This window comes from Chaetodon trifascialis, chromosome 15 (genome assembly GCF_039877785.1).
Source record: "Chaetodon trifascialis isolate fChaTrf1 chromosome 15, fChaTrf1.hap1, whole genome shotgun sequence".
Classification (NCBI taxonomy): Eukaryota; Metazoa; Chordata; class Actinopteri; order Chaetodontiformes; family Chaetodontidae; genus Chaetodon; species Chaetodon trifascialis.
The window spans coordinates 26068279-26095883 of record NC_092070.1 but is presented as its reverse complement, the minus strand read 5'-3'; the positions used below and the strand labels follow the sequence as shown (position 1 = coordinate 26095883).

Genomic DNA, 27605 nt, shown 5'->3' with positions numbered 1-27605 from the left:
ACTGAGGACTACAGAGAAAATTCCTGGAAAATACTGCTGCCTTTGGAAATTATAGAATATAATACTGGTTGTGTTTTTTGTTTGTTTGTTTTTTTTCTTTTTTATTCCTTTCTATGTTTCCTTTTATATTCCTTATACTATTGCTGCCACTTGTAACACCCCAATTTCCCTCATGGGGAATTGATAAAGCCTTATCTTTCCACCAACATTTACAAACATTTTATTTCTTAGCTCAGGAAAGGGTAATAAAGCCTCACTAGGTGACCTTACGGTTATTTTTAGCATTGTCCGACATACTTAGATGAAATTTTATATATATAGGTCCCTTCATATATGTATATTGTCATTAATTCCCACCTGATTAAATTTAATTTTACCTCAGAAAGTCATATGAGAGATAGTGCCAGTTTTACGTAACACCACCAGATGGGAACAGAACGCTTCTTACCTGCTTTATGTTCATTTCACCAACAGAGGGCGAAGCAGCTGCTTCGGTTCTGATCGATTCACAGTCGTTCATCTCCGCCATGGCCATTTACCATCTTCGGCAATGTTCGGCTATGTTCGGCTAGTAACGGTCGGTGTGTTCAAATCTTCGGCTACAGCTCCTCCTGGAGACTGAAGTAAAGAAAGAGCTGAGAGAAAAGAGGGAAAACAGACGACAAGAACCGATAGACAGAGTCTCGAAGCGGAATGACGGTGCTGCAGGAACCTGTCCAGGTAAAAACACATCTTCAGTTCGTTGTCATGAGCGGGAAGCCCAGTATTTATGAAGCCCGTGCTGCCTTCTCCGTCCCGGCCTCAGCGACTGCTCCAGTCCGCGGTGTAAGCTTCCCCCCGCTCCACAGGCCCCGCAGCCCGCTGCTAGTAGCACTGAACGTGTTATCGGTGTTATTGTTGTTAAAAACGCGATCGTTACAGTGTGGTTTGGTCTGTCTGGCGTCGTTTGGTTCAAGACTTTTAACACAATGCTAGTTCGTTGCTAACGTCGGCTTGGTTACAGTCCAGATAGGTCATACCAGATTACTTTCACAAATCTGTCAGATTGACGTTTCCGTTGGTGTTGGTTATTAAATATACCCAGTGGAATCATTTTTGTCACCCTTTTTGACCTGCATTGTGTCTCTCGTCACTTCGGCATAGATCCAATACAGAAACTGTCTTCCAGTTAGATAATCCAACATTCATCTCGATGGTTGGTCTCATGGTCCACCGCTATGGCTGAGGTCAAAAGGCGCCGCTGAGGGCGGCAGCACCAGCGCAAACAGTTATTAAAGTTTATGTTCTATCTAAACGAACCATTTGTGCTTCCGTGCATGAGTGCCGAATTTATCAATGAACAGTAATGATTGGATAAAGGTGTGTTAAAGAGTTGATCATTTCTAGTGATAAGCAGGGCAATACAAATCGGCTATATTTCAAATGCAGTTTTGTGTTATTAGCGTTGCTAATGCTGAACTGTGGAGTTATGTTAGCCGGCTAACATCGTGGCTAACGCTTAGCTGAGCGGCTTCAGTCAGGAGAAATCCACATTTAAAGTTCCCAAGTGAATACAAACGGGTTGGTGAAAGTCTGTTCAGATTGTAGGTACTGCTTGACTTAAAATCAGGCGTAGCAGTGACGTTAAGTCAACCAGCAACTGGCTAGCCTATCTATGCTAATGCTATTGAACGTCAGCTAGCTGCCGGTCAACATGAACAGTAACAATTAGTCAGCTGGTAAGCTGCCATGTCAGCCAGAGTCAGACAGCGTTAAACAGAGTAAAAGAGATCGTGGTTTAATCAGATTATTAAAGTACAGTCAGTACAATATCTACTGATCACAGAATATTTGTCATGTATTAGCACACCAACATAAACTGGCTGTTATTGAAAGCAGCGTTGTGTTGACATGACAGTGAAGATCAATAGAGACTGTGAACCCAGGCTGATCTCTGTTGATGTCCATGTATCCAGGTTACCTGTCTGATCGCAGTACCCACGTCTGGTTTCCTGCCTTTTAATGTGACTTCAGTCATTGTGTTTCTGTGTGGGCTCTCATAGATAGATAGATAGATAGATAGATAGATAGATAGATAGATAGATAGATAGATAGATAGATAGATAGAACTTTATTGATCCCACACCAGGGAAATTTAGTTGTTATAGACAAAAAGCAGACACAGTGGCATAAGAGGTTAAAAAAAAGATATATGTATGGTAGAAAAGAGCAGCTATGTCTATATACATTTGTACAGGTTATTAAAAACAGTAAATGCCAAAAGAAATCTACTGCCATAAAAAAGTACTGGGAATACTATTGCACCCAAATAAACTAGTATTGCACTTGGGAATACTGGGTCTATATAAATGCACAATATATACAGTATAAGTACACAGTATACGGTTGCCCACATGGATAATAAAAATTGTTATTGCACAGCTGAGAGAAGTATCCAACTTTAGAAATTTAGAGATTGCACGGGGTGAAATGGATAAATGTGAGCAGATATTAACAATAGAGCATATATTAGTCTTGAATAGTAGTGCAAAATCAGAAACAGGTTTATGACGTAGAGATTAAGAAAGAAGGACAGTGTCCACACAGTGCCACATCACATGATGCTGGAGTTAAATAGTCTGGCAGATGTAGGAATAAAGGACCTGCGGTAGCGTTCTTTCTTGCAGACTGGATGCAGCAGTCTGCTACTGAAGGAGATGCTTAAGCCCCCCACCGTCTCATGCAGGGGGTGGGATGGGTTCTCCATGATCGATGTCAGCTTGGCTAACATCCTCTTCTCACCCACTTCCTCGATGGTGTCCACAGGGAAGTCCAGGACAGAGCTGGCTCTCCTGAGCTGTTCGTTAAGTCTTTTCCTGTCCCTCTCAGAGCTCCCACAGCCCCAGCAGACCACTGCATAGAAGACTGCAGAGGCCACCACAGAGTTGTAAAATGTTTTTAACAGTGTCCTACAAACTCCAAATGACCTCAGTCCTCTGAGCAGGTGCAAATGACTTTGGCCCCTCCTGTACAGGGCATCTGTGTTATTTGTCCAGTCCAATTTGCTGTTGAGGTGAACACCCAGGTATTTGTAATCCCCCACGATCTCAATGTCCGAGCCCTGGAAGTTCACTGGTGTAATCTGTGATACATTCCTTCGGAAATCAATTACCATCTCCTTCGCCTTGCTGGTGTTGATATGCAGATGGTTCAGTCCACACCAGTCGATGAAGTTGGTGGCAACCTCCCCTCCAATTCATTCCCTTCGGGTACACATCCAACGATGGCTGCATCATCTGAGAACTTCTGGATGTGGCAGCTGTTGGTGTTGTGTCTGAGGTCCGATGTGTAGAGGGTGAAGAGGAAGGGGGAGAGCATTGTCCCCTGTGGAGCCCCCTTGCTGCAAACTACCACATCAGACACGCAGTTGTGAAGCCTCCCGTACTGTGGTCTGTTGGTGAGGTAGTCGATGGTCCATGCAGCCAGGTGGCAGTCTACACCAGCTCCCTCCAGCTTCCCCCTGAGCAGTGATGGTTGGAACATGTTGAAAGCACTGGAGAAGTCAAAGAACATGACCCTCACCATGCTTCCAGTATGCTCCAAATGGGAAAGAGATCGATGGAGCAGGTAGATGACTGCATCTTCCACGCCGATGTTTTGATGCTATGCAAACTGTAGGGGGTCCAGCTCGCTGCCCACCAGGTGACGGAGCTGATTAAGTTTTCAGGCCCCTCCAGACCTCTCTGGCATTGTTCCCCTGGAGGCGCTCCTCCAGCTTCCTCCTGTAGCTGTCCTTGCCAAAGGTGTGTATGCAGGGAGCAGATAAACCAGATTGTGGTTGGACCGGCCCAGCGGGGGGAGAGGTGATGAGCTGTAAGCATCCTTAGTGTTCGCATACATTAAGTCCAATGTTCTATTGTCTCTGGTGGGAAACTTTACATACTGTGTGAAAGTGGGGAAAATGGTGGACAGGGAAGCGTGATTGAGGTCTCCAGAGATGAGAAGGAGGGCCTGGGGGTGCGATATTTGGAGCTGTGTGACTACTGTGTACAGAAGCTCGCATGCTGTTGCAGCATCGGCCAACTGGGGGATGTACACAGTTCTCGCGATATCATGCGAGAACTCCCTCAGGAGGTAATATGGCCGAATGCTAACGGCTAACAACTCAATGTCTCTGGTGCAACGCTGCTCTTTAACGCTTATGTGCCCTGGGTTGCACCATCTGTTGTTCACAAACATCACTGTGCCCCCACCTTTCCTCTTGCCGCTCTCCTTCGCTTTCCTGTCCGCTCTCAGCGGTTGGAAATTGTTCAGCGTAACGTGCGAGTCTGGCGTAGTGTCAGTTAGCCAGCTTTCAGTCAGACAGATGAGGCTACACTCGCGGTACTCCCTCTGCAGTTGGGTTAGCGCCATTAGTTCTTCCATCGTATTTGGAAGAGATCTCACGTTTCCCATAATAACGGACGGTATGGATGGTTTGTACTGTCTTTTCTTGTCTCGACACTTCGCCCCAGCTCTGCGTCCCCTTCTCCTTCTCCTTATTTCCTTATTTCCTTGGGGATCTCCGTTCTTTCCACTGGGAGTATTCTCGTGTTGCTCGCCGCAATCAGCTGAGTGTAAACAATGGTAATAGTATTATGGACCTCAGGACCTTTTTCTGAATACATGTATGCAGTGTTTGAGTTTTATTTTGTCCAGCTGGAAATGCTTTAGACTCATATTTGTGCTGAGTTGTAGACGCTGAATTGCGTTTAATAAAGTGCTTCATGTCCTGTGTTTGGCCTTTCATCTCCTCCTCCCTTATTTCATCCAACTAACCTCACCTTCATCATGACCATCATCAGCCTTTCTTCTTTCTACCAACCAGTTCACCAAAGTCATCTGAAAACTCAAAAATGTACCATTTGACTAAGAAGCTATGCAGGTCTGTCACATTCATTCCAGAAATGACATCCAAATATTCACTCTGAAATGAACCCACAACTTTAAATATATTTCAATTCCTGCTGGATGTGTAAAGAAAGTGTGCTTCAAATTTCAACATTATTGAGAACGCTATCCATGTTACTTCACACACCAAAGCAGACTGCGTTCATTTTCAGTGGGAAGTGAACAGTCGCCTGCTTAAATGACAAAAGTTCAGGACAGTTTAATAGGTGAGATTAGGGCAAAGAAGGGTTAGGGTTAGGCCAGCATCTGGATCTACGTCCAGGTCTGCTGCCAAACACTCAAAGCCACTCCGACAGCTTCAGGTTTACTGATCCGCTTGATCCCCTGGTACAACAACGGTGATAGGAAAAGTTGCACTTGGAGGAAACTGCTGCAGTTTATTGACATTCCTGCCGGGAAATTTAACCGTGAGTTGATGCGATGTGGTGAACTCTTGGCTTTCGGTGTGTGATTTATTAGAATTTGGTAGTCTGGAAGATATCTGATCCTTTTAATGTGTTTAGATTTATGTCTCTGACTGTGCAGTTAGCTAAATTACAGCTTTCCGTTTAGACAAAGACGGTACCTCTTTGATAAAAAAGACAGACTGACCTTTGAACTGTTTCCTGTCCTCTCTTTGTTTTTGCTGAACCTCATTGGATTAGGTCAGTAGAGGAGCCTTGCTGCCAGCTGACTAATAACCAATGACGATGCTTGTTCGATTTATGATCCTCGCTCGATTCTGGCTCCTTAAAGTAGAGTTTGTGAGTTAGGGGAGATTTTACAGTTTCAGGGTATTATTATTATTATTATTATTATTATTATTATCATCATAATTATTGACCATTACAGTGACCTTTAAAGGAATGAAAGCTGAGGGACTTTTGGTTGAATAAATGTTTTATTATAACATCACAAAGAATTGTGGCCTGACAGATAGAAAATTCAATATCAACTAGATTATTTTATAACCTAATCGGTAGAATTTAGTACCGTCAATAAGCAAATGCATATAGTATGATGACCATCATACTACGAATACTTCGAAACTGGTTTACTGGCGTGTAACACCAGGTGCTCACAATGCTGTCACATTTGATCATCAGTGAAAAACGGGTGGTGCTGGAGAACATGGTGACGTAGTGACGAGTCGCAGGTCGATCGCGATAACTCCCTGAGCGTCTTTCTTTTCTCTCTGTTCTCTTCATGTGCGCCTCATATGTTGTTCAATAAAAAGTTATTGCTTTTTATTGATTAAGCTAACAAACTTAATTAGCAAACTTGTTAGCTTAACTCTGTGGCTAACAGGGCAATAAATGTCCACAGGTTATTAAAGTCTGTTAGCATGATGTTCTTCTGTCTGCTGACTGTAAACCAGGGCCGTTTCTCAATATGCGTTCTTCTCTGTACTTGAGGAACGTCATCACTCTGAGTCCAAGTACTGTTCCAACTCAAAAGGCTGCATCTACGCTCAAATACCCGGATGTGTTCTTGCCCCTCCCACTTTATCGAGGATGCATCGGATGGTGACTTGTGCGGACTTGGGGCAACCACGTATCCCAGAATGCATTTCATAGCAACGATGCCGGAGGAGAGGACTCACAACTACAAGTTACAAGTTTGGAAATACTGCTGTTTTAGTAGTACAGAATGTGGTTTTAAGATTATTTTATCTGAGAAAGTGGATGTTAAAACTTAAAATCTGTGGTCGATTCATCACGATAACGCGTAGTTTAAAATTTGCTCCAAAGTTTTCGGAGATGTGTCGTCCTGCTAACGTCATCAAGTACGCTGCTGTCCCAACTGCAGAATGACGGTCCTGCGTCCTCCCGTCCTGGAGACACTGTACTCCCAAGTCGAACTTGCTAAGTCCGAACTGCCAAGTTCGTAAGTCCGAACTTGGCGTACTTGGTATTGAGAAACAGCCCAGGTATCTGTTGGGCTCAGCAGGCGGCCATGTTGCTCCTCCACAAACATATCTGAATGCACCAGGGGCTGCAGATTCCAGACATTGTTGTCATGACATCTTAGATCTGCTAGGAGGTTAGTTAAAGTCATCTTCATATCAGCGTAGGAAAACCAACTGTCAACCATCCTTCCAATTGCGAAGATGATCCGATCGCCAGTCAGCTCAACAGTCCTCATTGTATCAGGACTGCTTAATCTGCCGTTAGGACTGGAACATGTGGGTTCAGGACTGGCTGATGTGGTTTAAGGACTGGTCTTTGGGCTGGTTCATGTGGTTTTAAGGCTAGTTGTTCTAAATTAGGATATATGTTTTATATTCGAGCTGTACTGGCAGCTGTACTGAAAAAAATCTGTTGGCGTCCGACGTCTTTAAACGTCTCCTGTCATAATAAAATAATTCCTGAGTTAGATGCGAAAATGTTTCGGCTCTACAGGCCATTTTCTCTGCTTCTCTCCCGATTCTCTGAAGTCAGACTTTATTTCACCCAAACCAGAGCTGACGATGATTGTTAGAGCAGTGAAAGATGAACCAAGAACATTTTGGTCAGTTTTATTTTGGAAAAATCGTCCTATTCAGCCATTTTGGACGACTTACTCATGACTGATATGTGTCTGATATTAAACCTCTCTGTCTCCCTCTGTCTGTCTCTGTCTCTGTCTCACTCTCTGTCTTTCTCTGCCTGTCTCTGTCTCTCTCACTCTCTCTCTGTCTGTCTCTGTCTCACTCTCTGTCTTTCTCTGGCTCTCTCTGTCTCTCTCACTGTCCCTGTCTGTGTGTCTCTGTCTCACTGTCTTTCTCTGCCTGTCTCTCTCTCTCTCTCACTGTCTCTCTGTCTGTCTCTGTCTCACTCTGTCTTTCTCTGCCTGTCTCTGTCTCTCTCTCTCACTGTCTCTCTGTTCGTCTCTGTCTCGCTCTCCTCTCTGCTTGTCTCTGTCTCTCTCTCTCTCTCTCTCTCTGCCTGTCCCTCTGTTCGTCTCTGTCTCACTCTCTGTCTCGCTCTCCTATCTGCTTGTTTCTCTCTCTCTCTCTGCCTGTCTGTCTCTGCCTGTCTCTCTCACTATCTCCCTGTTTGTCTCTGTCTCACTCTCTGTCTCTCTCTCCTCTCTGCTTGTCTCTGTGTCTCTGTCCGTCTCTGTCTGTCTCTCGTTAGGCTGCAGTGTGGCAGGCTCTGAACCACTACGCCTACCTGGACGCTGTTTTCCTTGCTGAGAGACTCTACGCAGAAGGTAACACCCGTCTGTCTGAACACCTGTCTGGTTGTCTCCCTGTCTGTCTCTGTGAGGTCAGAGCAGGCTGTGATTGGCTGTTTTGTGTGGCTTTGTTAAATAAACCTCATTAGCAGTTTTTACATAACAAAATGTGGGAAATTCAAAGGGGGGTGAATACTGTATTTCATTGATAGCCTAACGTTAGTCGTTCCTTCTAGCGATTGCATTTGCACTTCAAACATCATAAGAGCGGTGTTCATGCGTGGATGTTTGATTATAATAACAGTGGTATGTAGTTTCCTACACGTTTGTTGCCACGGAGCATATTTCTCTGTCAGTGAATGAAGGTCCTGCTCGCTGCCTGTTAAGGGGCCGGAGCTCTGCTAACCTCCATGTTGGCCTGTGTTACCCCTGCAGCACTCTGGAAGAATCATGATAACACTGTCTGTGACAAGCCTTTTAAGACTCTGACCTGCTGCTGATTGGTGAACAGAACAGAGTATGGTCACGTGTCCCCTGAGACAAACCCTCCTGCAGCAGGAGTTTTTGATTTGGTCTGAAGCTGAGGTGTGTGGAGGTGCTGTGGGGAGAAGGACTCTGTCCCCGCAGACGTGTCCGACTTCAGCGTACAGATCCAGCCCCTTCTTTATGGCTTTGTAGTCGTCTTCTGATGCTTCACATGAGGACATGAGTCAAATCATTTCTCTCTGAGAGTAAATGCATTGTGGACACTGTCTTTGAGGGGACATCTGGACCAGCTGAGTGGTGGATCATTAATGTGTCAGTTAAGTCCGGCATAGAGACCAACACCACCCGTTTTACATGCACAGAACAGACTGGATTCAGCAGCTGTTTGAAGTCCACCTTAGGTCCTGGGAGACAGTGGATCCCATAAGCCTGAAGGTTTGACAGAGGAGGCGCTCTACCTGTTGACCTGTCTCTCTGTCCCTCTCCCTGTCTGTCTGTCTGTCTGTCTGTCTGTCTGTGTCTGTCTGTCAGTGAGGTCAGAGGAGGCGCTCTACCTGTTGGCTACCTGTTATTACCGCTCTGGAAAGCCGTATAAAGCATACCGGCTGCTGAAGGCTCACAGCTGCTCCACACCACAGGTTCGATTCCTGTTGGCAAAGTGCTGCGTTGAACTCAGCAAGTAAGTACACACACACACACACACACACACACACACACACACACACACACACACACACACACACACTAGTTGAAAGTAGCCTGTTTCATACCATACCAAAGTAGAAATTGGGCCGTTTCATTGTTTGTTAATGAAGCTCTTAATTAGAACACATTTAAAATGAAACTGCTGCTGAGTACAATCTGTCTCTGCCTGTCTCTGTCTTACCTGTCTGTCCACCTGTCCCCCCCCCCCAAAACCGGTCTGTCTGTCTGTGTGTCTGTCAGGTTGGCTGAAGGAGAACAGGTTCTGATTGGTGGAGTGCTGAACAAACAGAAGAGTCAGGATGACATCATCACTGAGTTTGGAGACTCCGCCTCCTTCACGCTGTCATTACTGGGACATATTTACTGGTAATGATCAGCCCTCCCATTGTGTTACTGGTGTTGTACTGGCTGTGAGCGCTCAGTGAAGTCACCACAAAAGCACAGACGTCCCACAGTTCCTGTGAAAAATCCCATAATTCCTTTGTGGTTGCGTTTCCTCATCCAGTCTATAGATATGTATGCATAGACCGCATGGCTCACGTCAGACGTGGATTTATGATCGAGGATTGAAAATGTGGGTTTGCATACCAACATGCTTTTCCTCATGCAGACAGCGACAGTAACATTTCTATAAAAGAATATTTAAGATGGACGTGCCTTTGTGAAGTTGATTTGTCTGTGACCTGAACGCCATGATATCATTTTGCTTCTAAATTCAGAAATAAATCAAGACGTAGAAAAGTTGAAAGACTAAGTTAAATGAAGGAGCAGAAGCTCTTTTTTTGTTGCTAGTGAGGAGGGGAGAGAGTGTATGGGGGGCCTGATCTTCAGTCGTATGTCGTTTTATATCACAGTTGTAGTTGTTGTGTAAATTCAGTGAAGAATGGTTTCAGATAACATTCAGTCTGTGCTGCACCTCATCACCTGAGCATTTCCTGAGACAGTTCCTACAGTGAACTGCTCCTCAGACGCTTTTAACAGTGACTGACTGGAATCTGTTAAAGAACAAAGAAATCTTTGGCTTCTAGTTTTTGTTTGGTTCGTCGCTGATGAGGGACAAACACAGACTTCTACAGTAAGATTAATATGAATTTCACAGAAACTCTAAATGACGTGTGTTGACGTGACTTTATTGAAGTGTGATGTCTGGGTGTTCTGTAGGCGGACGTGTTCAGTCCCTGCAGTTTAACTTTCTGGGTGAATGAAGGAAACGTTTGTGAAGCCAAGGTGAATTCCCACACCGTTCTTTAAAACGCTCTATGGGTTCTTTGAGGAACAGCTGTTATACATGGTGAATTGCTCTCTTCAGACGGGCGTCTTCCCCGCCTTCTTTAAAACGGCGGTGGTGAAGCCCCTTCTGAAGAAGAGCAAGTTCACAGTCTTGGTACTACTGGATCTAACCGCCGCCTTTGATACAGTAGACCATCACATTTTATTAAACAGACTGAGGCACCTGGTCGGCCTCTCAGGTACTGCTTTGGACTGGCTCGTCTCCTCACTGACCGACACTTCTTTGTAAGTTTGGATGCATGTTCCTCAGGAACCCGTGAGATCAAGTGTGGGGTTCCCCAGGGGTCAATTCTAGGTCCAACTCTTTTTAATCTGTACATGCTTCCCCTCGGGGACGTCATCAGCCATCAGCTTCCATAGTTATGCTGATGATACGCAGCTGTACATTGCCGTGTCTCCTGATGACACAGGGCCCATTGATGCCCTGTTTAACTGCATTTCAGACATTAAGTCATGGATGGCAGAAAATTTCCTTCAGCTCAATCAGGACAAAACAGAGGTCTTAGTCATTGGTCCTGAAGGTCAGAGAGAGAAACTTCTATCAAAACTAAAAGATCTTAAACCAACACATTCTGTAAAAAGTCTGGGCGTGATTTTTGACTCTGAGCTTACTTTTATTCCATATATCAAAAACTTAACAAAGACAGGTTTTTACCATCTTAAGAATATAGCCAGAGTCCGCCCGTTCCTTTTATCTCTTGTCGCTTAGATTATTGTAATGCTCTGCTCTCTGGTCTTCCCAAAAAGAGAATCTCAAATTTTCATTTACTACAGAATTCAGCTGCATGAGTGCGGGAGCACATTACACCAGTTTTAAAATCGCTGCATTGGCTCCCCGTGCGTTTCAGGATAGATTTTTAGGTTCTTTTATTAGTTTTCAAATGTCTTAACGGTCTCGGGCCTTCTTATTTATCTGACCTTCTTTTACCATATCAACCCTCGTGGACCCTGAGGTCCTCCGGCTCCGGCCTCTTAACCATACCAAAAGGAAGAACTAAAACACACGGGGAGGCGGCTTTTAGTCATTATGGCCCCCAACTGTGGAACAGCCTGCCGGAGAAGCTCAGGGCCACAGAGACCGTTGATGTTTTCAAAAAGAGGCTCAAGACCCACCTTTTAATCAGGCTTTTACTTGTTCTGTTTGATTTATCTCATTCCTTTAATCAGGTGTCTTATCATATCATATTTAATCTTTATTTGTATCTTATTTTAGTTTGCATGTTTTAACGACATGTTTCTTTACTATGTATTTCATTCACTCATCTTATTTCATTCAACGTTTACGTCTTAGTCCCTTGGTTTTTAGCTCCAGTGTTCCCTCATGGGGGCCCCCCCACACTGGGAGTTGCTCTTGGTCTACTGATGGGGGCGCTGCCGAGGGGTCGGCTCTGGCTTGGATGGCCGGAAGCTTCTGCACCTTGGTGTGGGGCCTCCTGTCTGCCTGGGTTGGGGTGGTCTCCGGTGGCGCTCCCTAGTCGTGGGCCGGGGGTCCTCTAATTGTGGATGGCCCCCTAAAGTGGCTTATCCCCTGCCTTGTCCATATGGGTGTACGGGTGTGTGTGTGCGTATGTGCGTGTCTGTGACTCCCTGTATGTCTATATATGTCTCTATGTATTTATGGGGGCGGGAGGGCTGGCTTTTCTTTTCTTTTTTACAGGCACTTTGTGTCGCTTTTAAGTATGAAAAGTGTCATATAAATAAAGTTTGATTTGATTTGAAGGTTTGGACGGTGGCCTGTAGGCGCCATGAATGACCTCTGCCAGTCACATGACTGATTCAGCCATGCTAACAGATGTTTTATACCTGTCTGTCACTGACTGGTAACACACCAGTCCTCTCAGTGTGTTACAGGTGTTCGCGATGTTAGACACTGACTGACCTGTCTGTCTCTCTCTGCCTGTCTGACCGCCCGAGCAGTAAGACAGATCGTGTTGCTAAAGGTGCTGAGTGTTTCCAGAGAAGTTTAACTCTCAACCCGTTCCTCTGGTCGCCATTTCAGAACCTCTGTCACCTAGGTAACACGAACGCACACACGCACACACGCACACACACACGCACACACACACACACACGCACACACACACACAGACACACACACGAACGCACACACGTGCACACACACACGAACGCACACACGCACACACACACACACACACAGACACACACGCACACACACACACAGACACACACACGAACGCACACACGTGCACACACACACGAACGCACACACGCACACACACACACACAGACACACACGCACACACACACACACACGCACACACACACGTGCACACACACACGCACACACACATGCACACACACACACACACACGAACGCACACACGTGCACACACACATGCACGCACACACACACGCACACACACAGACACACACACGCACACACACAGACAGACACACACGCACACACACACACACACAGACACACACGCACACACACAGACACACACACGCACACACACACACACACACGCACACACACGCACACACACACACACACACACACCTCCTCGTCCTTGGACCTTCGTTGACAGAATGACTTTCCTAACCCAAAACCTGAACCTAACTTTAAACCCTCAGACAACATTTCATAACAATGTCTCCAATCCAGTCAGGAGGTGTAAAGCTCAAACTGGTTCTCACAAACACAGACGTACAGGTGTACACACACGTTGTCAAATAATAATATATATACACACACATTGTATACAGTGTGTGTGTGTGTGTGTGTGTGTGTGTGAATGTGAATTTTTATTCATGTATTTTAGCTAAGTGATTTTTTTTCCTCCCCTCCAGGAGAGAAACCAGATCCAGATCAGGTCTTCAGGTTGTCCTCTCTACAGAACTCTTCTATAGCCCCACCCCCTCCATCTGTTAGCCCCGCCCAGAACCCCTCCCGCCTGGACACAGCCCTCATGGAGACCCCACAGGACACACTGGTACCTCATACAATGCACCTGCAATACTAGTGCTGGGATTACTGGTGGTTTGAGATGGTGTGACCAGACTACGGAGGTGTCACCTTCAAACGTTTTTGTCTCTTCAGGAGTTGAATCGTTTGAACCTAGAATCTTCTAATGGAAAGCTTACGTCTGATTTGTCGGTTTCCTACATCGACGCCTCCCTCATCTCCCCGGAGACCGGCTCCCTATTGGGTAACACAGTTTCTATGGCGTCCGCTGCCTCCCTATTGGCTAAGCAGAACAAGCCCAAAAGTGGGCGGAGTTTACTCGGAGGACCTGCTGCACTCAGCCCGCTGACGCCCAGGTGAGTTATTCAGCTAAACCTGTCCAGGTGAAGGTACAGTCATGGAACAGAAATATTCAGTCGGCGTGTCCTGTTTCTGTGTGATTTGCTCAGGGAGATCAACAGGTCAAAGTTCACCTTTCTTTACTTTGACTAGTGGATTTCGACCAATAGAAACACTGCTGCCCTGTCATGTGATCAGTCGACCAATAGAAACTGTTTAGTGAGTGATCATACTAATACATACATGCTGCTCTCATTCACCGTTTACAGTCTGTGGTTCTTCTGATCAACAGTTAGCTGCATCAGAAGTAGAGATCGACCGATATGGACTTTTCAGGGCCGATACCATCCATCCATCCATCCATTTTCTATGCCGCTTATCCCTTTCAGGGTCGCGGGGGGCCGGAGCCTATCTCGGCTGTCAAAGGGCGGGAGGCGGGGTACACCCTGGACCGGTCGCCAGCCGATCGCAGGGCACATACACACAACCATTCACACTCACACTCACACCTAGGGGCAATTAGAGTCACCAATCAACCTAATGAGCATGTTTTTGGTCTGTGGGAGGAAGCCGGAGAACCCAGCATGCACGGGAACAACATGCAAACTTCACACAGAAATTGTGGTTTCTCTGTAGATAAAGAGTTTGGTCTGTAGCAGCTCTGTATGGAAAGTGTCCTGAGACAACTTCTGTTGTGATGTGGCGCTATACAAATAAAATTGAATTGAATTGAAAGGCCCGACCCAGGAATCGAACCTGCGACCTTCTTGCTGTGAGGCACGCGCACTACCTGCTGCGCCACCGTGCAGCCCCGGGCCGATACCGATAATTAATAATCAAGCGAACCGGATAGCCGATATTTAGAACCGATATTCTTTTGCAGTAAAAATTAATAATAATAATAATAATAAATAAATATATAAATAAATAATAAAAATAATAAAATTTTGGTGTCAAAATTTAGAGTAACACACCTGGGACTAGAATGAATACAGTATACTGTTTGTTTGTTTTGTGTACACTGAAAAAAAAAGATCTTAACTTTTTGTAAAATAACACAAACTCTTAATTGAAACGCCTTAAAGTTGAATTATTTTAAAACAAAAAGTGATGATCAAGGATTCCTTTCCCTTTCCCTTAATGATGAAGAGCAAACCAATAAAGAGGGTGGCAGGAACCTTGGCTCACTTCATTTGATAGCTTTAGTATTTACTTTTCAGATTCAGTTTTTACATAAAACAGCAGAATGAGTAAATAAAGATGAAACTTTCAGGGGCTCAGGAGTTTCACCTATAGTTCCTTATTTATTATTAGATTTATTTCTATATATTTAGAGTGATAAAGGCATATTCTGAATCTCAGAACAGTAGGCTAGATGTAAACTCTTGTGCTTGTACTGTATGTCGTATTACATAAATAAGAATAAGGCACTTGGCAACTGTAAATGCAAACAATAAAGGCTTCATTACACACGTGAGTTGTAGACGCGACGGTAAATTTATTGATTGAAAAGAAAACACACTGAGAATAATCTCCTCGACGTGTGCTCTGCCTGACTCATCCCTGGACTTTACGAGTGACGGGCTAAAGACGATCATTTAACACCAGTAGTTACGTTGCTGCATCGTAGTGTGGTGAGAGCGCGAGCGCTGAGGGAGGCGACTGGAAACGTTAGCATGTAGTACTGTTCAACTTATCGGCTATGATCACCTCCGGTGTTGTTTATTGATAAACCAGGAGCCGCCCCACGGGCTGAGACACATTAGAGGTTTATTATTCCCACAAAGTAACGGTAACCGAAAGGGCCTATATCATTATTGTGCGTCTGACCACAGCTATAAAGCGGTTGCGGCAGTTATAACGTAGCGGTGGGTCATCATGAAACACGCCTTGTTGAAGTTGTGAACATCTCCAGAGCCAAACAGCAGAATTCAGCAGGTTTTCCTCCCTTTTACTTGCTATAGTCCACCTACCGCTATGTCGTCATGTCTTTTTTATTATTGTGAAGTAAGGAGCTTCAGGTCATGTTCACTTGGTTACGTCTTTTTTTTTTTTTTTTTTTTTTGCTGCGTGACTCTATCTTGCAAAGTGGTATGCTTGATGTGATTAGACAAGCAGGTCGGTGAAATGTCAGCTCTGGGCTTGCATGTTATCACTGAAGTTGATCATAAGGTTGTAGTGTTTTTAAAACTTCATCATAGAGGGTTTTTATGGAACTTCGACTGACTCTGTCGCCTTATCTCTGCTGGATCACCGGAGCAGTCGTCTGCTTCTCCGTGTCTGTGGCGCTGCATGTAGAGGCTTCTGTGTCGATTGGCTGTCACTGACTCACTTGTGCCATGTAGCCAATCAGTGAGGGCTGTGGGCGGGACATTGTTACACAGCCAAGAGTGGTGACTGCGGGCGGAGAGACGGCTGCATCAGAGCCAAAGGAGCGCGTTTTAAAATACATTCATTAATTTTATCGGTTATCGGTAGAAAAACCGGCTGATGCCGATTATCGAAAAAATGCCGAATATCGGCCGATATTATCAGCTAGGCCGATAATTCGTCGATCCCTAATCAGAAGTGTGACATCATCAGGCCCCGATTGGTGAAATTTAGTTGAATGAAATCCTTTGAACTGTGGGTTTGCCTGTCTAACTTTGAAAGACGATTCATTCAGACTGTTGAAGCTTCACGTTGACTTCAGAATAGAATTTCACAGAGAGGAACTGGTTTTTGTCCTCCATCACCTCCGTTCGATTCCACGGCTGCGTTTCCTTCTGGCTGCCACACGGCCGGCCGGAGCTGATGGCAGCCATTCTAGATGATGTTGGCGATTCCACCGGCAGCGTGTTTCAGAAGTGTCCCAGAGGCTGATCTGAGTGTCAGGCTGCACAGAGCACACCCCAGACAGGAAGTCACACACTGGGGCTACATGGGACATCTGTTTTCAAAATAAAACACCCTGTGCAGACTCTCCATCAGATACCACTTCAGAACAGATGATCCGCTTCTGAAAAGCTCCTCATGGAGTATGAAGCTGTGCTGAGGACGAACCGAAACCACATCGCGCAAACGTCATGGAGTAAAGCGAGAAAAACCAGTCTCACTGTTCATCTGTCCACCTGATTTAACACGCTCGAAGGTCTAAACTTGTCCTTTAACTTCTCCATCATATCTAACACTGTGTGTGTGTGTGTGTGTGTGTGTGTGTGTGTGTGTGTGTGTGTGTGTGTGTGTGTGTGTGTGTGTGTGTGTGTGTGTGTGTGTGTGTGTGTGTGTGTGTGTGTGTGTGTGCGTGCTTCCAGTTTTGGCATCCTGCCCCTGGAGCCCAGCCCTGGAGACCCCACATATTTACAGAATTATTCAGCTACCTTGGAAACACAGTCTACAGGTCCCAGCAAGAAGGTACACACACATCACACACACATCACCCAGGCGTCCATATTTTAAGATTCCTCAGGAGGGTCCTTGCCCCCTGCTTACCTGTTAATAACTGAGCCCCCAGGAAGCCAGTATCCTCTGATACATCATGTCAGTCATCCAGCAGGGGGCGCTCTACAGAACACATGATGCTGAACCTTCATAGAAAATCGCTTTCGTTTTACTGTCTGTCATGTTTCCACTCTGCTGCTGTAAGCTCGCACTTGTCTGTCTGTTCACCTGTCTGCGTCTCCTCATCTGTCTCTGTTGACCTGTCTGTGTGTCTGTTAACATGTCTGTGTCTCCCCAACTGTCTACATTTACCTGTCTGTCTCTCTTTGTCTGTCCGTCTCCCTGTTCTTCTGTCTGTCTCATTGTGTGCCTCTCTGTTTGCCGGTCTGTCTTTGTTCATCTGTCTGTCCTTGCCTGACTGTCTCTCTGTTCATCTGTCTTTCTGTCCTTGTCTGACTGTCTCTTGACCTGTCTGTCTCTCTCATGTCCTGTCTGTCTCTCTTTCTCTCAGTCTGTCTCCAGGATCAGTCAGTCCAAGTCTGTCTTCAGCCAGAGTGGTAACAGCAGAGATGTTCTCCCCATCCCCTTCAACCAATCACAGACCCCTGCCCCTCACACCAGGTAAGTCGAGTAACTAATCAGAGAGCTCCAGCCCTCCTCCAGGTGAGCCTTTCATTGTTCTCCTGTCAGAGGGGTGTGGCTTCACTTCATTATGGCAGCTGGGACTTCACGTAGTTTGAACTGTCTCACTGTTCAGACAGACAGGCATGCAGAGAGACAGTTGATGTTCATTAAACTCTGTCTGATGACCTGTCTGTCTCTCTGTGGTACCTGTCTGATGACCTGTCTGTCTCTCTGTGGTACCTGTCTGATGACCTGTCTGTCTCTCAGTGGTACCTGTCTGATGACCTGTCTGTCTCTCTGTGGTACCTGTCTGATGACCTGTCTGTCTCTCTGTGGTACCTGTCTGATGACCTGTCTGTCTCTCAGTGGTACCTGTCTGATGACCTGTCTGTCTCTCTGTGGTACCTGTCTGATGACCTGTCTGTCTCTCAGTGGTACCTGTCTGATGACCTGTCTGTCTCTCTGTGGTACCTGTCTGATGACCTGTCTGTCTCTCAGTGGTACCTGTCTGATGACCTGTCTGTCTCTCTGTGGTACCTGTCTGATGACCTGTCTGTCTCTCTGTGGTACCTGTCTGATGACCTGTCTGTCTCTCAGTGGTACCTGTCTGATGACCTGTCTGTCTCTCTGTGGTACCTGTCTGATGACCTGTCTGTCTCTCTGTGGTACCTGTCTGATGACCTGTCTGTCTCTCAGTGGTACCTGTCTGATGACCTGTCTGTCTCTCAGTGGTACCTGTCTGATGACCTGTCTGTCTCTCTGTGGTACCTGTCTGATGACCTGTCTGTCTCTCAGTGGTACCTGTCTGATGACCTGTCTGTCTCTCAGTGGTACCTGTCTGATGACCTGTCTGTCTCTCAGTGGATCTCCTCAGGTCCTTAGTCCCAGTATGTCTGGTCCTCCGAATGTTCAGCCCAGACGAAGCTCCAGACTGTTTACTAGTGCCAGCTCTACTGCCAAGGTACTGCACTGCTACAGTAATACTGCAATACCACAGGAATGTACTACTAATCTAATACTATATTGTACTGTGCTACAGCCTCATAACCCGTTTCTCTGCAGGAGAACAGTAAGAAGTTAAAGATGAAGTTTCCTACTAAGATCCCCAACCGGAAAACTAAATGTAAATCAGCAAAGACATCAAACAGCAGCAACCTGAATGAGAGTATGGACATACTGAGACTTGATCCAGTTCTGAGTCTCCCAGACACCAAGATCCCACAGTACCAGAGGGCTGCTGCAGGTAATAGTACTACAGATACTAGGAAATACTGTTGTACCCTAGCCTGAGTTTAGCAGAGAAAAAGATCCCCCCAAGAGCTGCTGCAGGCTCTACAAATACTACCACATGTCCATTTTGTCTACCACGTGTCCATTTTGTCTACCACGTGTCCATTTTTCTGATGTGTACCCAAGTCGAGGTCGTAGTAACAGCAGGTTAGGCAAGGTAGCCCGTATGTCCCTCTCCACACTCACGTCCCAGAGGTCCTCCTACAGGGTCCTGAGATGTCCCAGACCAGATGGGATATTTAACCCTTCCAGCATGTTCTGGACATAAACTGTATAAATACAAGATGCAGAAATCTGCATTCTTTCTAACGGCCAGCAGGAGGCGACTCCACTGGTTGCAAAAAGAAGCCTGATTTTATGTAAGCTTTTGAAGAAAAGCACTCTACTTTTCACTTGATTTATTACTTCAGTGAACAGTTTCTTAGTAGGTTTATGGTCACTTGCTGGCTTCAAGTCTTAGTCAGTACAGCGTGATGTTCATTTTGTAAATTATGTTCCCATTTTAAGTAAAATAGACAATATACCATGGGATGCTTTAGGGCATGGCTACCTCATGATTAGCAAGTGCCTACCAAGGCCTGTCTGGTTCTCAGTCAGATCCAGTCAGGCTAGAGGCATTTGGATGGTGGCTCCTGCCGTCCAAAATATCAGTCCAGGGTGTCCTCCCTGACCATCTGTCTTATCTGTGGAATTTCAATCACTCTTCATTTGTATATTCACTGAGTACAAGTCCTACCAATACAGCTAATAAGACAGTACTAAAGGGCTGCTGAGGGTAGTACTAATAGTACTGATACTGCATCACCCTAGCCTGAGTTTTCCGGACATCAGTATCCCCCAGTCAGAGAGACCTGCTGCAGATACCAATGGCATTTCAGCAACTCGTCTTACCTTCTATCAAGTCGCCACACGAGCCAGGCGAGGGGGATGTCGGACGCGCGTTCAGACAAACTTAAATCTCTAATCCAACGGAGTATGCGTGTAAATGTAAACAAAAAGCTTCAGTCTTATTTTGTAAGTGTTCAATGGATATTTGGGATTTCTTGGATCGTGGTCAAAGAACTGTATCGCTCCCGACTGCAGCTAGCATTTCTTCTCAAATGCCGTCACCTGCCAGGCCTCACTTCCTGTCTACCTATAAAGGGTTCTGGGTGGGGTCATAAGTAAAAGTGCCAGCAGGGGGAGCTAATTTCACTTAAATAGAAATAAGAATAAATTGGCCCTAACAAATGGCATTAGGCCCAAACTTAAACTTAAACCTGACCCTGACCCTAAGCCCAGGTCTTAGAAACCAGAACAGAAGGTTATTGGATGTGCAGCTCAGATTGTCTTTACAAACCGTGTTCACATACATGTGTGTTCTGCATATACAGACAGTGTGATGGCGTTGCTACGGGAGCTGGGCCGTGGTTACCAGGCGCTGTGCTCGTACAACTGCAGAGAAGCCATCAGCATCCTCACCTCCCTCCCCCCCCAGCACTACAACACCGGCTGGGTCCTCACACACATCGGCAGGGCTTACTTTGAACTGGCAGAGTACACACAGGTAACGCTGACCTGATGTACGGATGATCACCTTGCAGATATACCTTCTGCTGTAGCCATGACAGTGGGTGTCGATCAGCGACCTGATTGGTCCGCGGGTGTGTTTGGCTTCTGTTTTGGCATTATGACGTTATGATATGTTTGTAGGCGGAGCGTCTGTTCAGCGAGGTCCGCAGGATCGAGTCATACAGAGTTGAAGGGATGGAGATTTATTCGACCACACTCTGGCACCTGCAGAAAGACGTTGCCCTGTCCACCCTGTCCAAAGACCTGACCGACATGGACAAGAATTGTCCCGAGGTATGAACTACAACTGTCCAAACACTAGACCCAAGTGACCAACAAGGGTTCAGCACAGGTTTTAAACTAAGATTCGACCTAAGCCGCCAGGCCCTCCAAACCCGACCGAGAATGGAGCTTTATTTTATTTATTTGTACTTGAAAGACATTTGCTGTTTTGGGAAGACGTTCTCACTCAAGACTTTCTGCCATTCAAACTGTGGGGCTTTGTTTCTGTCTGTCTCTGTCTGATTCAATGCAATTTTATTTATGTAGCATCATACCACAACAGAAGGTGTCTCAGGACACGTAGAGCTGGTACAGACCAAAGTCTTAATCTGCAGAGACCCAACAATTCCACCATCAGCAGACAGCTGGAGACAGCAGAGAGGAAAACTTCCTGTAACAGGAGGAAACCATGCGGCCATCTGCCTCGACTGGTCGGGTTACAGACGGACGGACAGACGGACGGACAGACAGACGGACGGGGTTCAAGCACAGTATGTTCATATATGATAATGACCTGATCAGCTGTCTGTCTCTCTGCAGGCATGGTGTGTAGCAGGTAACTGTTTCAGTCTGCAGAGGGAGCATGACATCGCCATCAAGTTCTTCCAGAGAGCCATCCAGGTGAGCTGCTGTTAGCATACTTACCAGCGTTACATTGGCTGACTGGTTCTGAGTGAGGGGGGAGACAGGTCAGCACACAGTCAGCCATGGAAGTCTCACCTGTCTCAGCAGTTCTAAATTGTCCACCTGCCTGTCTCTACCTGTTTGTGTCTCTGTGTACACTTACCTGTCTCTCTCTCTGTCCTGTCTGTCTCTCAGGTGGACCCGGGCTTTGCGTACGCCTACACTCTGTTGGGTCACGAGTTTGTTCTGACGGAGGAGTTGGACCGAGCACTCGCCTGCTTCCGCAACGCCATCCGAGTCAACAACAGACACTACAATGCATGGTATGGTCCCCACGGTAACCGCGGGGTTACAAACAGTCCACATGTCTGTGGACTGGCACTACGTAGGTCGTGTGTGTACATACATATATACATACATATATATACACACACACACTGCAGTGTATCTACTGCAAGAGTTTTACACTACAAGAAATTGTAACTACAATTACGATTACAACTACACAACAGATATACCAATCCATGGTCACTGCAGTAATTATACTGTGCATAGAGTCTGTATCCAGTCATACATTTACTGTGTGTGTGTGTGTGTGTGTGTGTGTGTGTGTGTGTGTGTGTGTGTGTGTGTGTGTGTGTGTGTGTGTGTGTGTGTGTGTGTTCGTTCAGGTACGGTCTGGGGATGATTTACTACAAACAAGAGAAGTTCAACTTGGCAGAAATCCACTTTAAGAAAGCTTTGAGCATCAACCCTCAGAGCTCTGTGCTGCTCTGTCACATCGGGGTGGTACGTTAGCTTGTAGCATTCCTCCATCCACAGCAGCTGCTCTGTTAGCATGTAGCATTAAACCAATGATTGGTGTGTGTCTTTGTGTGTGTAGGTGCAGCATGCCTTGAAGAAATCTGATGCAGCTTTAGAAACTCTGAACAGAGCGATTGGGATCGACCCCAAAAACCCGCTTTGCAAGTTCCACAGAGCGTCTATACTGTTCGCCAACGACAAGTACAAGGTAATCAGTCCTGATCAGAAGTGATCAATGCGTTCATAATCAGGGAGTTTAAACTGAGTAATAAAAAGCGGATGACATGTCTCTCTCTGTCTCTATGACATCTGTCTGTCTCTGAGTCCCCATGACATCATTGAAGCCAGCTGAAGACGCTGAGGCGAAGGTCGGATCTGGGACGTAGCTTTTCGTGTCCTCTCGTTCAGCCTGAGCGAACATTCTTCAGTTCAGTTCAATGAAAGTTTATTTAAGTGGCACCAAATCACAGCAGAAGTTGTCTCAGGACACTGTCCATAAAGAGCAGGGACAGACCAAAGTCTTCTCCAGACACACAACACTTCCCTCATGAGCAAACACTTGGTGGCGCTGGCGAGTAAAGCCATGGTGGCAAACACTCAGGTTATTATTTCTATGCAAGGTCAAACTTTCTGCCCGTTGAGACGTGAGATATCAGCCGTTCACAGTGCGTCCACGATTCAGCAAGCGCAGAGAGGCAGCGACAGCACGTCCACGACACAGGAGACGTCCACAGAAAGTCCTCGTGTGAAGACGAGGTCTAAGGTTCATCAGCGTGTCGTACGAAGCTCAGATCATCACAGACGTCCTTCTTGTCCGTGTTATTGTCAGCGTGTCAATTAAAGTCACCATTAATGAGGATTAGAGATCGACCGATATGGATTTTTCAGGGCCGATACCGATTATTAATAATCAAGCGAAACCGATAGCCGAAATTCAGAACCGATATTCGTTTGGTGTCACAATTTAGAGTGACACACCTGGGATTAGAATGAATGCAGTATAATGTTTGTTTGAAAAAACACTGAAAAAAAGACCTTAACTTTTTGTAAAATAACACAAAGACAAAATCTTCATTGAAATGCCTTTAAGTTGAATTATTAATAAAAAGTGCAGGGGCCTTCCAGCAGCATTTCTTAAAACTCACTCAAATGAATAAATAAAACAGCTCCCTGAAAATTGAAACATCAACAAAATAAACTGACCTGAACAGGAGACGTGCCAGCGCCGCCGCTTTCATACCTTCGAGCTTGCTTCATTACACACGTGAGTTGTAGATACGACGGTAAATTTATTGATTGGAAAGAAAACACACTGAGAATAATCTCCTCGACGTGTGCTCTGCCTGACTCACCCCTGGACTTTACGAGTGACGGGCTAAAGACGATCGTTTAACCAGTAGCTACGTTGCTGTCATGGTGTCGTGAGAGCGCGAGCGCTGAGGGAGAGGCGACACGTTAGCGTGCAGTACTGTTCAATTATCGGCTATAATCACCTCCGGTGTTGTTTATTGATAAACCAGGAGCCGCCCCACGGGCTGAGACACGTTAGACATTTATTATTCCCACAAAGTAACGGTTAGGGTTAGGACACTGTCCATATAGAGCTGGGACAGGCCAAAGTCTTCATCTACAGAGACACAAGTCCCTCATGAGCGACACACAGTTACACACACTGGAGACATGGCTATGTCTTTCACCCTTTGCTTTCAAGTCTTTTTGTCCTTAGCTTAGCATAGCTTAGCATAGCTTAACTTAGCGTAGCTAACTTCACGCTCAGTGACCTGTTTTGCTCCCTGTCACCTTGACCTGTCTGTCTCAGTTCAGTTCAAAGGGGCTTTATTGGCATGACAACATGATAACATTGACAACAGAGGTGTGCCTGTCTGTCTGTCTATCTGTCTGTCTATCTGTCTGACCTGTCTGTCTGTCTGTCTGTCTGACCTGTCTGTCTGACCTGTCTGTCTGTCTGTCTGTCTGTCTGACCTGTCTGTCTTTCTGTCTGTCTGTCTGTCTGTCTGACCTGTCTGTCTGACCTGTCTGTCTGTCTGTCTGTCTGTCTGACCTGTCTGTCTGTCTGACCTGTCTGTCTGTCTGTCTGTCTGTCTGTCTGACCGCCTGTCTGTCTGTCTGACCTGTCTGTCTTTCTGACCTGTCTCTCTGTCTGTCTGTCTGACCTGTCTGACCTGTCTGTCTGTCTGTCTGTCTGACCTGTCTGTCTGTCTGTCTGTCTGTCTGTCTATCTATCTGTCTGTCTATCTGTCTGACCTGTCTGTCTGTCTGACCTGTCTGTCTGACCTGTCTGTCTGTCTGTCTGTCTGTCTGACCTGTCTGTCTGTCTGACCTGTCTGTCTGTCTGTCTGTCTGTCTGAGCGCCTGTCTGTCTGTCTGACCTGTCTGTCTGTCTGACCTGTCTGTCTGTCTGACCTGTCTGACCTGTCTGTCTGTCTGTCTGTCTGTCTGTCTGTCTGTCTGTCTGACCTGTCTGTCTGTCTGTCTGTCTGTCTGTCTGTCTGTCTGCCTGCCTGCCTGTCTGTCTGTCTGTCTGACCTGTCTGTCTGTCTGACCTGTCTGACCTGTCTGTCTGTCTGACCTGTCTGACCTGTCTGTCTGTCTGACCTGTCTGTCTGTCTGTCTGTCTGTCTGTCTGTCTGTCCTGTCTGTCTTGTCTGTCTGTCTGTCTGTCTGTCTGACCTGTCTGACCTGTCTGTCTGTCTGTCTGACCTGTCTCTCTGTCTGTCTGTCTGACCTGTCTCTCTGTCTGTCTGACCTGTCTGTCTGTCTGTCTGACCTGTCTGTCTGTCTGTCTGACCTGTCTGTCTGACCTGTCTGTCTGACCTGTCTGGTCTGTCTGTCTGTCTGTCTGACCTGTCTCTCTGTCTGTCTGTCTGACCTGTCTGTCTGTCTGTCTGACCTGTCTCTCTGTCTGTCTGTCTGTCTGTCTGTCTGACCTGTCTGTCTGTCTGTCTGTCTGTCTGTCTGTCTGACCTGTCTGTCTGTCTGTCCTGTCTGTCTGTCTGTCTGACCTGTCTGACCTGTCTGTCTGTCTGTCTGACCTGTCTCTCTGTCTGTCTGTCTGACCTGTCTGTCTGTCTGTCTGACCTGTCTGTCTGTCTGACTGACTGACCTGTCTGTCTGTCTGTCTGTCTGTCTGTCTGTCTGTCTGTCTGACCTGTCTGTCTGTCTGTCTGTCTGTCTGTCTGTCTGTCTGTCCTGTCTGTCTTGTCTGTCTGTCTGTCTGTCTGTCTGACCTGTCTGACCTGTCTGTCTGTCTGTCTGACCTGTCTCTCTGTCTGTCTGACCTGTCTGTCTGTCTGTCTGACCTGTCTGTCTGTCTGTCTGTCTGTCTGACCTGTCTGTCTGTCTGTCTGACCTGTCTGGTCTGTCTGTCTGTCTGTCTGACCTGTCTCTCTGTCTGTCTGTCTGTCTGACCTGTCTGTCTGTCTGTCTGACCTGTCTCTCTGTCTGTCTGTCTGTCTGTCTGTCTGTCTGTCTGTCTGTCTGACCTGTCTGTCTGTCTGTCTGTCTGTCTGTCTGTCTGACCTGTCTGTCTGTCTGTCCTGTCTGTCTGTCTGTCTGACCTGTCTGACCTGTCTCTCTGTCTGTCTGTCTGACCTGTCTCTCTGTCTGTCTGTCTGACCTGTCTGTCTGTCTGACCTGTCTGTCTGTCTGACCTGTCTGTCTGTCTGTCTGACTGACCTGTCTGTCTGTCTGTCTGTCTGTCTGTCTGACCTGTCTGACCTGTCTGTCTGTCTGTCTGACCTGTCTGTCTGTCTGTCTGTCTGTCTGTCTGACCTGTCTGACCTGTCTGTCTGTCTGTCTGACCTGTCTCTCTGTCTGTCTGTCTGTCTGACCTGTCTGTCTGTCTGTCTGACCTGTCTGTCTGTCTGTCTGACCTGTCTGTCTGACCTGTCTGTCTGTCTGTCTGTCTGACCTGTCTGTCTGTCTGTCTGTCTGTCTGTCTGTCTGACCTGTCTGTCTGACCTGTCTGTCTGTCTGTCTGACCTGTCTGTCTGACCTGTCTGTCTGACCTGTCTGTCTGCAGGCGGCTCTTCAGGAGTTGGAGGAGTTGAAGCAGATTGTCCCCAAAGAGTCTCTGGTTTACTTCCTCATAGGAAAGGTAACAGACATCAGCTGGTCTCTGACACTTTAACCCTGTCCCTGATTTCATCTGACTGAAGCTGCACCTGACTGCACCTGACACCCCCCCCCCCCCCCCCCCCGCAGGTGTACAAGAAGCTGGGTCAGACTCACCTGGCTCTGATGAACTTCAGCTGGGCGATGGATCTGGATCCTAAAGGAGCAAACAACCAGATAAAAGAAGCCATCGACAAGAGATACCTGCCAGAGGACGAAGGTGAGACAGGTACACACAGATCAATCGGTTTGATCAGCCTGACTGATGATGTGAGACAGGCGCAGCCGTGTGTGTGCAAGCTGTAAAACCTGAGAGTGTGTGTGTGTGTGTGTGTGTGTGTGTGTGTGTGTGTGTGTGTGTGTGTGTGTGTGTGTGTGTGTGTGTGTGTGTGTGTGTGTGTGTGTGTGATGGTGATGAAGCTGATTTTAACTCTTTATATGACTCCTGCCAGGTGTCACATACTTGTACTGCAGTACATGTACAACCCTGAAATCTGTACTTCACTATAGCTCAGCCTCAGAGAACACCTGGAGAGCACAGGAGCTGTGATTGGTCAGCAGAGGGTCACAGAGAGAGTAACCAATCAGAGACCGTGACATCACACGCCAGAGCTCTGTATGACTGTGAATAAACCTGTCTGTCTACCTGTCTGTCTCCCGCCAGCGGCCGAGGTGGACGACAGTCAGGACAGCAGTATCATGACAGACGCCGACGACACGCAGCTCCACACGGCCGAGAGCGATGATGTTCTTTAACCCCGCCCCTTTGCTCTACCCCCACCCCCCGCTTGAGCCGAGCCTCACCCCCTGCTCCGATTGGCCGGAGGAGTACTGTTGCGAGGCAATATTCTGACAGACAGATCTTCAGTTTAGCTCCGCCCCCGGTCCTCCTCCCCTCCCTGTCCTGTGATTGGCTGAAACAGACTGCTGCTGCCCTGATTTCCCCCGGCCCCTCCTCTTCCTCATATGTCATCGAGCTCGTCCTCTGACATCACAGCTGTTTTTTATGTTCTTTTTATCATCATTATGGAAATACATCAATAAAAACATGTAAACCCTG

General features: G+C 46.6%; 1 protein-coding gene across 1 annotated transcript; it reads left to right on the top strand.

Annotated features, from left to right (window-relative positions):
* Positions 1-560: 560 nt before the first annotated feature.
* On the top strand, positions 561-27605 carry cdc27 (cell division cycle 27). Its single transcript, XM_070982160.1, has 20 exons — positions 561-720; positions 8028-8103; positions 9085-9232; positions 9499-9624; positions 12466-12563; positions 13363-13505; positions 13613-13833; positions 17110-17209; positions 17748-17857; positions 18722-18821; positions 18923-19103; positions 20524-20696; positions 20843-20995; positions 21524-21604; positions 21803-21930; positions 22279-22396; positions 22491-22619; positions 26454-26528; positions 26636-26765; positions 27210-27605. The coding sequence occupies exons 1-20, from the start codon at positions 694-696 to the stop codon at positions 27299-27301; spliced, it is 2409 nt and encodes an 802-aa protein (XP_070838261.1). The 5' UTR covers positions 561-693; the 3' UTR covers positions 27302-27605.